This window comes from Microtus pennsylvanicus, chromosome 6 (assembly GCF_037038515.1).
Source record: "Microtus pennsylvanicus isolate mMicPen1 chromosome 6, mMicPen1.hap1, whole genome shotgun sequence".
In the NCBI taxonomy this organism is placed as follows: Eukaryota; Metazoa; Chordata; class Mammalia; order Rodentia; family Cricetidae; genus Microtus; species Microtus pennsylvanicus.
In genome coordinates, this window is record NC_134584.1 from 67,797,102 (window position 1) to 67,813,562 (window position 16,461).

The following is a 16,461-nucleotide window of genomic DNA, read 5'->3' on the forward strand; positions in this document are numbered from 1 at the left end:
TTGTGGAGGAATAGACATGAGAGTTAAAGAAGAATTAAAATAATCAAGAAAATTGTAGAGTTTTGTAATCAAGGGACAAAGCTCTCTCAGTTGAAGAATGTGTAGTGTTTAAACAGGAAAGGAATGGAGGAAGGGCATTACACACTCAAGGAGTCTAAAGAAAAATTTCAGCCTTAGTGTGAAGCTTGTTTGTGGAGAACATCATATAGGAGGAGAAGGAACAGTGGCCCGAGTAGGCTGAGACAGTCTCACAGGGGCGTTGCTCACACTGTCTGCAACCAAAGCAATGAGAAGTGGAAGCGAGCACACCCCTCTGGCTGCTTGTAGTTGGTCCTCAGGGAGCAACCCCTGCCAGGGTGCTTCAGGGAGACTATAGATTCACAGCCCAAATTAGCACTTTGACAGTTCTAAAGTGTAGTAAGAGGGAGCTACTTGTTTGTCCATCTGCCCGACTAGCTTAGCCAAAAATAATCACACAGAAACTGTATTAATTAAAACACTGCTTGACCCATTAGCTCTAACTTCTTATTGGCTAACTCTTACATATTAATTTAACCAATTTCTATTAATCTGTATATCACCACAAGGTCATGGCCTACCAGCAAAGTTTCAGCACGTTTATCCCTGGCGGCAGCCCATGACTCTGCCCTTCTTCCTCCCAGCATTTATTCCAGCTTTCCCTGCCTACCTAAGTTCTGCCTTGCTATAGGTCCAAAGCAGTTTCTTTATTCATTAATGGTAATCACAGCACATGGAAGGGACTCCCACCTCACTAAAAGTGCTGTAGAAAGACCTACTTTATTGAATTTAACCTTGCACTTCTGGAATACAGTTAGTGGAAATTTCCTTTGGGGAGTACAGAACCCTTGGTGTTGTTTAGCATAATGTTAAAATGCTGTTTGGTAGTTCTAAGTAGTTGGGCATTTATAGTGAACCATGGAGGGTTTTTTGAGAAAAAATAACTTTTAAAAAAGTATAAAGAGTAAATTATAAGCAGTATCAGAAAGGCTGCAAAGACCTCAGAGTGGGCCAGGGTCATGAAAATAAGACCCCACATAGAAAAGGCCAATGAGAACAGAAGAGGGCAGGCCCTGAAGAAGAACAGGGACTGATAGAGATTTGTTTCTCACCTGAATGAGTGGTACAGAGCTTCGTTAGTGTGGTTTGCTGAGGGAAACTGGAGTACCTTGACGATAAACATTCCTCCTGAGTATTCATAAGGTTCAAAGTACCACTGGAGATGGTAGTATTTGAAATACATCAGAGTAGAGATTTTATTGGTAGTTTTGGGAATTATTAACTCTGAATTAAGAAAGGGGAAGAAGAGAGAAGAGAGGAACAGAAATGAAGAGAGACGTTAGAGAGAAAGGGAAGAAAAGAGAAGGGATGGAAAACAAGAACACCCTAGATGATGCTTGCCTCTGTGTCAGAAGGGAAAAGGGTCACACCAAGAAATTCTAGCAAATAAGAAAGGCAACTAAATACAGAAATGAGTTTTTGTGAGAATGAAATGACTGGTTACATAAAACATTGAGTAGAATTGGGACTGAAAGAGGGTTTACAAATTATGATTAGGTTCCCTAATGTGTTCTGTAGGCAGTACCATTAGATCTTTATGTTCAAACACTGAAATAAGATAAATTCTTGGAACATAATTAAATTAGATCTGTGGGCTATATATAACAAGTACTGGGTGTATTTGGTTCAGGAATGCATGGAATGACTTGCTTAGAGATTTAGCTTAGCATTCCTTAGAGTTCCCTAAACTCATTGGGAAAAAATATTTTAAGAGATCAAAATAGCAATCTCTAACATTGCTTCTCTATATTATGGAAAAGATGCTATAATAACCAAGCATCAGTCCCTGGACACATTCCATCATAGGATATGGTCAAATAAAAGAGCCACCCTCATGCTTTCTCTCTACAGTAGAATTCAACATTGGCCTGTAGTCCGGATTTGGCCTAACAAGGTGTTTTTGCTTGATTTACACAGCATTTTAACAGTTTTTGAGCCAATATCAAAAATGTAGAGATACAGTATATATGTCTAGAAAAAAGTTTGACAGCGTGGACTTTAAAATAATTGGGATGTTAGCATACGAAAAAATGGGTTTGTTATATTTTCATATACAGTGTCATTATACTTTATTCTTATCTGCCCCATCACTTCTTCCCTCTGGCTGAAACTCTTCCCTCACAAAGAGTTCCTCCCCTTCTCCTCTACCCTCATGCTGTCTGTTTCCCTTCTTTCTGTATACCTCTTCCTTCTCTCTTACCTTGTCTGTTTCCACATCATATATGTATAAGAACATGTATATTTAGAGTCCACATGAAAGAGAAACATGCTGTGTTTGTCTTTATTGTTCTGACCTTTAGGTCACTTTAGGTAAGGATCTTGAGTTCTATCCATTCTCCTGTATGACTGAGTAAAAATTCCATCGCTTGTATCCACTCATTTCTAGATGGACATCAAGGCTGATTCCATACTTTGCTATTGTGAATAGTGCATCATTAACCATAGATGCACAAATAGAGACATGGTGAACCCATAACTGAATTGTATGTTAGAAAATTCCTGGGTAGACTACACACTTCCAAAAAAGTGGCAGATTATAACAACAGCAAATAGAAGCAGGGAGCCTTGCTATGTTCCAGTAATATACTTGCTGAGGAAAAAAAATCAATTTAATCACTTTATAGTGGCTTCGAAGTAAATAAACTAATGAACAAGTATGTGAAACTAACCAGAGATAAAGATACCTACAATTAAAACTTCAAACATCAAAAAAAAGAAATTGAAGAAGATACTAGAAGAGGGAAAGACACCCCTGTGTTCATTGACTGAAAGAACTAATATGTTACCAGATTAGATCTACAAATTCAAGACAATCCTCACCAAAATTCTAATGTCATTATACACAAACTATTTTTCAAAAATGCTATTGTCCTATATCCATGCACATTACTGGCATTACTAATTAGACTCAGTGGGTTAAAAAAGAGTACATGAATTTGGGTGGGGAATTGGTAGGAGTTGGAAGGAAGGGAATAGAAAGATGAATTAGATCTAAATAGGTTGTGGATGTATATGAAGTTCTCAAGAATAAATAAACAAATATTTTAAATTCTAAAATTCATAACGAATCACAAAATACACGAGTCAAAGCATTTTTCAACAAAATAGAAATTCTGATGACTTCACAATAGCTAATCTCAACTTATACTGTAGAGCCATAATAACAAGAGCAGCACAAAACTTCCACAACAGACATATACAATGGAATACAATAGATAGAATACGGCTACAGCCATGGTATTGACATGTATCCAGATCATACATTGACCAAACAATAACCTTATTAATGAATGATGCTTGAAAAACTAGATGTCTGTATGCAAAGGAAACTAGATCCATATCTTTATCCTGTACCAAAATGAATTCAGAATAGATCCGAGACCTAAATGTGTTACGGGAGGTCCTCCCACTCCTCCAGCCTATCGCCGCTGAGATACCAGCCCCTTGGGGCGTGGTCTCTCTCCCTTTAAAAAAGCGGCCACTTCCCTCTCCTCTCTCTCTTCACTTCCTGCTCCGCCGGTGACTTGACTTCCTTCCTGGTTATGCAGAGGGCTGACAGTGATCTGTAAGTTTTTTCCCCTTTAAATAAATACCACCCTATTAATCATAATTCCAAACTGGTGTGGCATTGTTTGTGACTTACGCCTTCATTTGGCGCCCAACGTTTGGTTTTAGAACCTCTCCCGGCTCGCAGCCGCGAGTTCGGCTTGGCGGCCGCAAGTTCGGCTTGGCGGCCGCAAGTTCGGCTTGGCGGGCGCTTGTTCAGCTTGGCGGGAGCAGTTGCTTCCTCAGCCGCTGCCTGTGGATTTAAACTCCACAGGCCCGCGAAGTCTCTGCCCGCGTGATTTGCTCTTTTCTGAGTCGTTTTCAAATCTCCCTTGCAAGCACAGCTCTTAAGTGGCGCGAACCAGAGCACGTGGTTGCTGAAAGCTGCAACCCCTCAGGGTGACTCTGTCACGTGGAGGCATAAGCGGCTTCCAGGTTGCTCTTCCCTACCCCTGGATTCTGGTTTCTGGTTCCATCTCTGGAATTGATTTAATTACATTTACTTTGTTGAGCAACTTACATTTTCCAGTTTTTAACAAATACTAGGCGGACTCTGAAACAGGACCGTGTTTTCGTCGAGACTTGGCAACAGCGCCACCTGCTGGATAATAGGTAATATGGCAGTTCCCGTTTCTAACGCGAATTTTACTGTTCTGGTTACCAATACAATGGGTTATATCATGCAAGGTTTATATGACTATGGGGATAACTTAATTTACTGGTTACTAGGTTTTAGTATTCTTTTGCATATTCTATCATTTAGGAAGATCATGGCACTCCTAAGAACCATACAATCTTTACTAGAAACTCATGCAGGTCAGGAGATTAAGGATTCAAAAGAGACAATAATAAAAAGACTTGAAATGATTGAAGAAATGATTGGAGCTGGTGAACAGAGTAATAAGGCACAAGGACAGGATACAATGCCAACACCAGCTATTAGAACTGGCTTACCAAAGGTTTTAGCAGCATACCCTATACTTAATTCTGACAAAGCGTCAACTTCTAAAGGCTCAAAGGGAGTCAGAGAAGCTAGATGGACGCCAATAGCAATGAATGATCTAAAAGAAATTAAGCAAGCTATTGTTAATTTTGGCTTGCACTCTGCATACGTAAAGGAAATGATAAGGACTTGGGCTTCTAATGCTAGAGCTACCCCCCATGATTTCCATCAGTTAGTGTCTGCAGTTTTAGATAATGGACCTTCCTTGATGTTTGGAATTTATTTCAGAGAAGAATCCAAACATATGGAACAGCAAGGAAGAGCAAAAGGTATTGAGGTTTCCCAAGATCAAATTCTTGGTGCAGGAGAATATGCTGATCCACAGGTCCAAGCTCTTTATGATGATGAAGTACTGTGTCTATGTCACCAAGCAGCTTTAAATGCTTGGAATAGGATACAAGATCCAGCAAAAAGGGTTGAATCATATACCAGAATTAGGCAGGGACAGAGAGAACCCTTTATTGACTTTTTGCAAAGATTAATTAAGGCTCTGGACATAGGGGTAACAGACCCAGAAGCTAGACGAATACTTCTTGAATCTCTAGCTTTTGAGAATGCAAACATAGAATGCAAAAAGATAATTGGGCCTTTAAAGTCTAGATCAGCACCTATGGATGAATGGATTCAGCATACGATGAATGTTGAGACGTTTAGCTATAACGATGAATCTTGGGTAGGAGAAGCGATTTCCACAGCAATGAGGAGACATCAAACTGCCAGGTGTTTTAATTGTGGTAAATTAGGACATCTGAAAAGGGATTGCAGGCACAGAATTTCTAGGAATATTATCTCCTCTGGGAATGACAAAGATAGGAGACCTAGGCCTTCAGGTATATGTAGGAGATGCGGTAAAGGCCGACATTGGTCCAATGAATGCAGGTCAACAACAGACAAACAAGGCAACCCGATACCGTCGGGAAACTCCTTGAGGGGCCTCTCGCAGGCCCCCAAGCCAACAGTGGCCCAGTCATTCCCAGTCACAGTGGAGAACGTGCCTCACCAAGAAAATTAAAAGCTCCAATTTCTGCTGTAAAAAGTAATACTGGTCTAAATGATGAAATCCATGTGGAGGATGAGTCAAAAAACCCAGTTGGACAGAGTAAACGTATATTTTGGCAGACTTCTATTAATGATCAAAGACCAAAGCTAAGAGTCTGTATAAATGGCACTTTTATTGAAGGCTTATTAGACACAGGTGCGGATGTAAGTATCATTACCCCAGAATCTTGGCATCCGAATTGGCCTCTTCAAGAGGTAGATGTTCAGTTCCTGGGAATTGGAACCCTATCTCGTGTAAAACAAAGCACAAGATGGGTTGAATGCATAGGGCCCGAAGGGCAAATAGGAAGACTAAGGCCATATATAGCCAATATTGCCATAAATTTATGGGGCCGTGACCTGCTACAGTAATGGAATACCCAGATTAACATTCCTGTAGTTCCAGGAACTCATAATTCTGGGAAAGATATGATGAGGTATTATGGAAAAAGGTCACTAGCCATTCAGGCTGTACAAGAACATACAGCAAATACCAAACCTTTAGAGGTACCAACAGCCCTACCTTTAAAATGGCTAACTGAGAAGCCAATATGGATCAAACAGTGGCCTCTAGCTGAAGATAAACTACAGGCATTGGAACAGCTGGTGCAGGAGCAACTAAATGCTCACCACATTGAAGAATCAACCAGCCCTTGGAATTCTCCTGTGTTTGTTGTAAAAAAGAAATCTGGTAAATGGAGAATGGTGACAGATCTAAGAGCTGTCAACAAAGTAATTCAACCTATGGGCTCACTACAATCTGGAATTCCTTTGCCTTCTCTGTTACCAAAAGGATGGCCTCTTATAGTTATTGATTTGAAAGATTGTTTTTTCACTATACCGTTACAAGAAAAGGATAGAGAAAAATTTGCCTTCACAGTGCCTACTTATAATAATTCTCAGCCCAATAGGAGATATCAATGGACTGTCCTCCCACAGGGTATGCTCAATAGTCCTACACTGTGCCAATATTTTGTAAGTAAGCCATTGGAAATAATTCGTAAACAATTCCCCAAGTCCATTATTTATCATTACATGGATGACATCTTGTTATCTGATTCAAATAAAGATACTTTAGAAAGGATGTTTGAAGAAGTAAAGAAAGTCTTGCCTAGGTGGGGATTACAAATTGCCCCTGAAAAGATTCAAAGAGGAAATTCTATTAATTACCTAGGTTACAGAATAGGGTTAGAGAAAATTAAAACGCAAAAGGCACAAATTAGGAGAGACCGGTTAAAGACTCTTAATGACTTCCAAAGATTGTTAGGAGACATTTCCAGTCTACGACCAGCTGTTGGGATAACACCTGATCTAATAGTTCATTTAAACAAAACCTTAGATGGTGATAAAGATTTGAATAGTCCAAGAGAACTGACAGCTGAAGCAGAAAAGGAACTGACAATGATTGAGGAAAAATTACAGGAGGCACATGTGGATAGGGTGAACCCAAATCTTAGCTGCATCCTAGTCATATTGCCTTCCAGAATTTCTCCTACAGGGATTCTAATGCAGAGGGAAGATATTATTTTAGAGTGGATATTTATACCTAATAAACCAAGTAAAAAATTAAAAACTTATGTGGAAAAAGTCTCTGAATTAATTATAAAAGGTAAGCTGAGACTTCGTCAACTAGCAGGTATAGACCCAGCAGAAATTATAGTGCCTTTTACTACTGAAGAAATAAAAAAGTTATGGGAAGACAATGAACCGTGGCAAAGAGCTTGTGCTAATTTTTTGGGAGAAATTAATAGCAACTATCCCAAAAGTGGTAGACTTAACCTCATAAAAAGAACTTCTTGGATTCTTCCTAGAATTGTACGTGATGCTCCAATAACTGGAGCCCGTACGTTCTATACTGATGCAAATAAATCAGGGAAAGCAGGTTACAAGTCAGATGAATTGAGTAAGGTGGAACAAAGCCCTTATAATTCTGTCCAGAAGGCAGAATTATATGCCATTCTTATGGTGCTAAGGGATTTTAAAGAACCTCTTAATATAGTTACAGATTCACAATATGCAGAAAGAGTTATCTTGCATATTGAAACCGCTGAATTTATACCAGATGACACGGAGTTGACTTCATTGTTTATCCAGGTACAAGACATAATCAGGAACAGGCTTTGTCCGATGTACATAACACACATCCGGTCCCATACAGGTCTGCCTGGTCCTCTAGCCCAAGGCAACGCTGAGATTGATCAATTATTGATTGGAAGTGTGTTGCAGGCCTCAGAATTTCATAAGAAGCATCATGTCAATAGTAAAGGCCTAAAGAAAGAATTTTCCATTACTTGGCAACAAGCTAAGGACATTATAAAGAGATGTCCTACTTGTTCTTTCTATAATCAAACACCGTTGCCTGCAGGGAGTAACCCAAAGGGCACTAAGAGAAATGAAATCTGGCAGATGGATGTGTTCCACTTTATAGAATTTGGTAAATTAAAATATGTACACCACACCATAGACACGTATTCAGGTTTTCAATGGGCTACTGCCCTGAGCTCAGAAAAGGCTGATTCAGTAATCACACATTTATTGGAAGTTATGGCCATCATGGGTATACCTGCGCAAATAAAGACAGATAATGGTCCAGCATATGTATCTAAGAAAATGAAACGCTTTTTTGATTATTATAAAATAAAACACATTACAGGTATACCAAATAATCCTACAGGTCAGGCAGTTATAGAAAGATCAAATCGTACTATAAAGGATATGCTGAACAAACAGAAAGGGACCGAAAATACCCCCAGAAATAGATTACATAATGCTTTATTAACCTTGAATTTTCTTAACGCTAATGAGAAAGGAACGACAGCAGCAGAGAGACATTGGATAATGGAAAAGTCTGCTGAACTAAATCAACCGATTTATTTCAAAGATGTGCTGACCTCTCAGTGGAAGCCAGGAGATGTGCTACGTTGGGGAAGGGGTTTTGCTCTTGTTTCCACAGGAGAAGAAAAATTGTGGATACCATCAAAATTAATAAAGTTTCGATTTGAAGAAGAGAAACCTCTTGGAAAGGAGAAATGACAACTCATCCACAATGATTATATTCATACAGGTGGTAAGAAAAACATATAGAATGGGGGCAGGGTTCTGTTCTTATCTCCACAGGAAAACACTCATCTTTGAGAAATTCAAGGGACCCTGGATGTTTGGATACTGACAGATGGAAAAATACCTGCCCGATAGGAAATATCAAGAAAACTGAATGGGTTGTGTAAGTAATATTAAACCATATTTCTAAATTTATAAAGCTGGTTTTGAAGTTGGACTCTGGCTCAGTCCCTCTCCAATTCCAAGCCTGTTAGTAAGAGAAAAACCCAGAGTTTCTGGAGTTTCTGTCTCATGTCAAGAGCCATGATGTGGGACAGAAAGAAATATGAGTTTAGAAAACATCTTTGCTTTTCTTCATATCTATCATACTTTTCATTGAATATATCTATCATGTCTTTCATTGAATATATATATATGTCTATATGATTAATGCTTAAGTTTTTCATAATGAACAATGAGTTTTTCCTGAAGTGACATTTGAAGTTTCCAGGAAGAAGATGGGGCCCCATAACAACAACTCCACCTGGTTGATATGACGTCATGATACTGATAGCGCTACAACAAGACCTGCTTTGGGTACCAGCTGCACAAGACAGTTCCAACTTGGTTAGCTGAAATGGTGCACATCTTATACAACATTTTGGCCAGACCTGCACAAAATACTCAGAGACTATTGGCAATATTAAAAGACTTGATCTTGAAATTTAACCATCATTTTACTTTCACAGGATCCCCCAGAAAGAACGTCGCCCCCATGACAGCTGGAAGTAATTCTAGAGGACGACGTCCCCTCTCCCAGTAAAGTTTGCCCTTGGGTTTAGGGACATCATTTAGGGGTTGATTATAATTAGTATACGATTGAGGGTTGGGGGAGGAATTTTATAAGCTCAGGGATCATTTTGAAAAAAAAAAAAGAGGGATGATGGGATAATAGATTTGTAATTGTGAGTTACTGTTTTTAGACAAATATATTGGTATAGATTCTTGTATATTGATACAAAGTTAAATTGTATTGACTATTGTATGCATTCATGTTTCTACCTCTGTTTAAAACATTTTTTATGTATTGACATATATATATTGTATATATTTATCATATTGCAGTGTACATTTCTACCTCTGATTAAGATACTTATATAATGTTTGTGTATTGATATATATTTACCTACTGCAATGTATATTTGTACATTGTTTATATTTGGAGGTCATTGTCCTCATTTGTTTCACAGTTGTTTATTGTCTTAATCTTTAAGTTAGATAGATATTGAGAATTATATAGACTAATAGTCATCTAAGTTTGTCATTTATAATTAGACTAATCAGGTTCTTTAGATATATAGAGATTATACTCAGTATAGATAGATAGTCTTCAACTTCTTCAAAGAGCTGTAGAAAATGGCCTTTAATCTAACTCAGAGTTTTGTGGTAGTGAGACACAATTGCTCCTGGCAACACCACTCTATTCCCGAGAGAATGTTGAGCACCAAAGACATTCCACCTGGAGCCTTTCCTTTTGGCAGAACTGGCCTTGGGGCAAAGAAATGCCCATACCTCAACCACTGACAAAGATACAGAGCATGCATCAATGGATAAAACAGGGCTGTCTTATCCTGCCAAGACAGGGTAAGATAGTTTTGAAAAGTTGCTTGCCTTTGAAAATGGTGTGTCAGTTATGTTAGGCCTTAGCCAAAGTTGGTTGCTTCAACACTGCTAATGTGACTTTGGGTGATTGCCTAGGTAGCTAGTTGTCTCTGTGATTTGTTGCATGTTTTGGAAGTTGTTTTACTGAACTTCCTAATTAACCAGGTAACATTATTTCCCTTCTCAGATCTTCGATGGGGTTGAAGACTATATAGATGTAGTTACTTTTCTCTCATGACTTGGCCAAGTTATTTATTATACAAGACCTAAGCTAGTTAGAATAGGATATTTGTACTTATTGTATATAATTTCATAGTAGGTTTAGAACTCTCTTATTTAAACAAAAGGGGGAGGTGTTACGGGAGGTCCTCCCACTCCTCCAGCCTATCGCCGCTGAGATACCAGCCCCTTGGGGCGTGGTCTCTCTCCCTTTAAAAAAGCGGCCACTTCCCTCTCCTCTCTCTCTTCACTTCCTGCTCCGCCGGTGACTTGACTTCCTTCCTGGTTATGCAGAGGGCTGACAGTGATCTGTAAGTTTTTTCCCCTTTAAATAAATACCACCCTATTAATCATAATTCCAAACTGGTGTGGCATTGTTTGTGACTTACGCCTTCATAAATGTAAGTCCTGAAACTACTAGAGGAAAAGACATTCAAGATAGAAGCCCTCCAACTCAGGCGTAGACAAGAGTCATCTAATATGGACTCAACAAATGACAAATGGATGACATGAAATAAAAGCTTCTGCCCAACAAAGGAAAATGTCATCAATGTGAAGAGACGGCTATAGAATGGGGGGGGGGGGGATGCCAACTAGGCATCAAGAAGGAGATTAATATCCAGCATTTATAAAGAGCTCTAAAAATTAAATACACAATTGTCATCCAGCCAGCAAATAGTCTAATTAACTGATTAAACATTTCTCTAGAGAAGAAACACAAATGGTCAAGAAATACTTGAAAAAGCATTTGAAACCCTCAGCCATCCCAGAAATGTCAATCAGAACTGCTGATATGGTCTCACCCAGTCAGCATGGCTCAGGTCTAGAAAGCAGACTCCTATAAGAAGTTTTTAGTTTCTTTTTGAGAACTAACAAACCCAAGGACTAAGATGGCCATCATCATCCATGTTTGCAATCCCACATTCAGGAAGCCAGAAAGGAGACATCATTCCAGACAAGCCTAAAGTGCACTTTAAGACCCTTTCTCAGAACACAAATAAACAAAGCTATTGTTTATTATTTAGCTTATTTAAGGATTTCCTTATCCTGTTGAACTTTAGCTAGTTGATAATTAAAAGATAAAATATGAGTTTATGAATATGTTCTATGTCTTTTTCCTGAAAAGGGGATGTGCTTTGTATCATTGTCTAACTGGGGGAAAGCCACATAAATTACGAGTGGGTCACAAAATCAGAAAACCCCACATCAAAACCTTAGTTCTGTGGTTTCCTTGCTTTCAGTCTTCGGCAAGGAACTGAGCCTCTCCATTTCCTCCTGTATCAAGTCATACAAGTGTTGTGGCATTAAGAATTGTCTATGGGAAACACTAATCAGGGTGTGGCAGAGCTTAGGTTCCCTGAGGTCGGCGATGTAAACACCAGTTTGGGGCGTACTTTATTGTTTGACTTAAAAGCTATTTTAAGGGCTGGGAGACAGCTCAGTCAGTAAGGTGGCTGCTGGACAAACTAGAAGCTGCGTTCTGTCCTCAGCCCCACATAAAAGCTTAGCACAGCAGAAAAATGGATGTAACTCTAGGGCAAAGACAAGAGGATGCTGGAAATTGCTGGGCAGCCAATCAAGTCAAATCAGTAAGCTTCAGTTCAGTGAGAAACTTTGTCTTGAAAAAGGAGGTAGAGCACTCTAAGGGAAGACACCGAACATTGGCCTCTAGCTACAACATGCACACATGTGTGTATATACACTCCCACACAGGAGTGTATATATACAATAAATTAAGTCATATGTTCACAAGATATTCTGCTAACACTTGGTTGCTGATTGCACCATGCCTATGATGTGACCTAGATGTTTGGCTGGTTTCAATTTTTGCTTATGGGGCTGCCCAGCCACAAAGTGATGGAGGTGGGCTCATAACGTGGTTTCTGAGTACACACCAAAGATATATACCAAACACCTGTAATGAACTAAGTACTTTCTATGAGTGTGAACCAGAGCAATGGGAAGGATGCAATCCATAGGAAAGGCCGACATTTGGAAAGCGAATCATGGTGCTTCTACAGGCATTGGGGCAGTGCTTGGACTGATGTTCATAGCACAGCACAGGCAGCCAGATAAAAGGGGTGGAGAACAGGAAGGGAAGAACACTGAGCAAGCAGGGCTGTGCTTTAATAGTATATATAGATCTCCTGTTGAGTTCGCCAGTACCTAAATAGTAAGAGAAACAGACATGAGCAAAAACAGAAAATATCTGGAAAGAGCTAGGGGATCTGAGCAGGGGGTGAGCAATTTATGTGACCCAGAAACATAGGAAGGAATAAGGCAGATGGTGTGAAGGATGGGACCAGGAAAGGTGGGCTTTGACTAGGAGTAGACATGGACTCCTGGTTCTTTCCCCACATAAGCTATTCTGAAGCTAAGCAACCTCCTTCCCATAGCTACCAGCAGAAGAATTGGCAGGGACTTAGTGGCTTCTTATTTGACTTTTTTTCTGACAAGTTGAATAGTCAGCAGTGGCGGATGCACCAAGATCTGTTACCTGGCCATTGGTAGCAGCCTACTCTGTGGCCACTGTATTCTCTGTCTCCCTCACTGTGTGCACGTGTGCATGCCTGTGTATATGTAAAGACAGAACACAAGAGTAAATACAGTCCCCATATTAGAGAAGAAAAGAACCTAGTATAGTTTTAAATTATATATTTAAATAATTTATTATATATTTAAATAATTATATATTATAATTATTTAAAATGTGCACTGTGAAGGGGAAAGTAGTACCTAGTAGAAAAATCTTCAAAACAGAAGCTTGAGGTGTTGCATGCTGTTAAGAACAGCTAGTTTCCTGGGTTTCTAATGAGAATGTTTGCACTGTCTTATTCACGTGTCCTTAAGCTCAATCTTCAGGGCCAGTTTCCTTGGGGCACTGATAGGACACCGTGGAGACTCCCTCCTGTACGTCTGTCTGTCTTCTCAGACTAAGAAACACTGAGCATCCCACATCGGGCTACTGGACTCAGTGAAGTTCCAGGGGTTGGTCGTTATGTTTTCTACCCCACTAATGAAAAGTCTGTTAACTTGCCTGATTTGCTACATTGATAAACCCTTCATTGAGAACCCCTGTTTTCTATTACAAATTATACCTGTCTATTACATGGCAACAAGAAAAATAGAGAAAGCCAAGTGTACTGGCTCACTCCTGTAACATCAACTCTCAGGCTGAAGAAGGAGGGTTGCTGTAAATTTAAGGCCAGCCTGGGCAACATAGTGAGAATCTGTCTTAAAACAAAATGAAAACATGAGAGGCCCAACATTATACCTTTAGAAATCAATATGAACTTCTCAAAGCTGCAAAAGTAGCTTCAATTTAAAGTATGATTCTGTAATTTTAAAGTATTTGCTGTTTATTCCAAATAAATAGCCTGGACTTTTAATAATATAGAAATAAAATGTTTTGGTTTAATGTGACTTGACCACTAAGAATTTCTGTACTAATAGCTTGTACTTAAGTGTTCATTCTTCTTCATTCCAGGTGCTGGTCTCAGTGTCAGCGACAATGAATCTGGACAAGGCAGCCAGGAGGGAGGTACCTTGACTGACTCCCAGATTGTGGAACTCAGGAGGATACCCATTGCTGACACACACCTCTGAGAGCCTCGCTAGCACTAACCATTAGAAAGAGGATAATTTTCCTATTTGCCTTGACTTTTGTCTTAACTCTGTAAGCGCTTACAGCACTGTAGCAATGGTGTGTTAGTCACACTGAGTGACTTACAGAGACGTGATCATTGCCTGGAATATACATTGCTTAGTATTTGTACGATTTAAGAATTGACTGCTATCATAAAAAATCAGATCATTCCTATAAATTAGAATGATGCATATAGTTCAAAAATATTAGTTGTTTCTTAATCATCCTAACTCAGCTAACATTGTTTAATGAAAGTACTAATCAATAAAAGCAATAGAATCCAGTTGGTATCATCAAGGCTCGTTATTATAAATAAATGTGCATGGGCAGAAACACAAAGTGTGTATTCTTGATGGTGTCTCGCACATGTTTCTTTTAGCAGTGATTGAAAGGAATCCAAAGTCCACACTTCTCCCCATGTAGATGATTTTGAGTCCTGAAAAGTACTGTGTGATCTGTGAAGGATTTTGCACCTGAGTGTGGATGAGACACTGAGGTTGCAATGTCTTTTTCATCAGCAAGGCAGATTCTGCTTTCAACAAACTTAAGGTTCTGAACATGTTCCAGAATGAATGTTCTGTCCCCAGTTAAAAATAACTCCACCACAGTCGTTCATGAAACTGAGAGGAGGTTCATTCAAACAGTACAGTTTGTCTTGGAGAAAATTCTCTTGGTTTGTGATTTTTAGTCTTTCTTTGTCTTGCAATGAGAAATCAGGAAATCTCTCCCAGAACACTGTTGTAGACAAGATGCTTTCATTTACTGTGTTTCCAGAAGACGTGCTGGAAACAGAACAAAGTTGCTCGTGGAATGCTTTGTGACCTTTGATTTTGGAATTCTTACATATTTTTTTAAGAAAACTAAGCATCATCCCAAAGAAAAATGTAACATTATTTTAAAATTTTAAGAAACTTTGTTATGGTAATGATTTCCTTGGAGCTCCATTTACAACCCCACTGTGTTCCTTCTGGGTGTCAAGTATGGTGTATGTGACTTGAAACATGGGTTGCACTATTTATCTTGATTGACCTTGGTTTTCATTTCTTCTCAAAGCCCCTGCATCCTTCTTACATTGGGCTGTGATAAGCAGTTGTTCTCAGAAATAGAAGACAAAACTCCACAACAAAATCAAGGAGTATACAAAGCAGAGGCAATGGCTTTGGTTAACTTACATTACCTTGTAGGAACTTTAGAAAATATGGTAATTAAACTAAATTCACCTGAAGTGACAAGTTTATGATCCTTCAGCCTGGAGCGCTGTCCAGCCATCTGTGTCATGATAGGATTGAAGCAACTAAGATATGGTTTAAATACATAAACCACAAGGAGAAATGCTTTAAATTAATGGCCATTTCAATGTTATTGAACTTTATTGAATTTGGCATTAGGTGATGAGGATTCAACATCTCTAATCCACCACCCATACTCAATAGCATCACTTTCTATCAGGTTCCTAGAACTCAAAACTTCTCCAAAGGCTATGATCAATAGCTATTTTCATTTCTACATGTTTTCAGAATTTAGAAAAAACATACATGTAATATGTATGTGAGTATATGTATATGATATAAAGTGATGGTTGAACAACATTGCAAATTATACTATGTCACCAGTACTGCTAAATTTTGCTTTAATGGATTATGTGGCAATTTGACATTACAGAGTAGGGAAAGGGAGAAAGAGGGAGTAGGGAGGGAAAGAGAGAGAGGAGGGAGGGAGAGAGAGAGAGAGAGAGAAAGAGAGAGAGAGAGAGAGAGAGAGAGAGAGAGAGAGAGAGAGAGAGAGGAGAGAGAGAGAATAGCTCCATTGTGGTACCCCTGATTCTTTTAGATCATTGCCCATAGTTGAGCATGAGTCTTTAATATACTAGAAGAACAGAAACAAGGCTCTCAGAAACCAGGTTCCAGGACACATAAGCCTCATATGTCAACAGCAGCAGCCATTCACTAATGTCCCAGCACAGTGTGAGATGAGACTGTGAGCTGATCACCTGTTTAGAAGGAGCAAATCTAACCAAAGGTGAGAGTGAACATTGCAAGGTGGAGAAGTCAGTAACACCGATGACATTCACAATGTAATTTTAACATGTTCTCTTTCCAAAATATCTGCATCGCTTTAAAGCAGGTATGCTTCCCATCTCGCTCAGTTTCTTTCTTCTTCTGAAAGACAGGTGGAGTTTCTGTAGCAGCTCCCCTGCTGCTAGGGTGTAGCAGGCTTTCTTGTTGAACTG

General features: G+C 39.2%; 1 protein-coding gene across 1 annotated transcript in view; it reads left to right on the forward strand.

Annotated features, from left to right (window-relative positions):
- Positions 1–14,561, forward strand: part of Adgrv1 (adhesion G protein-coupled receptor V1) — a 532,771-nt gene extending 518,210 nt beyond the window's left edge. The window contains exon 90 of the mRNA XM_075976408.1: positions 14,073–14,561. Within this exon, the coding sequence (XP_075832523.1) occupies positions 14,073–14,191 (119 nt within the window). The 3' untranslated portion in view covers positions 14,192–14,561. The remainder of the gene's footprint in view (positions 1–14,072) is intronic.
- The last annotated feature ends 1,900 nt before the right edge of the window (positions 14,562–16,461 follow it).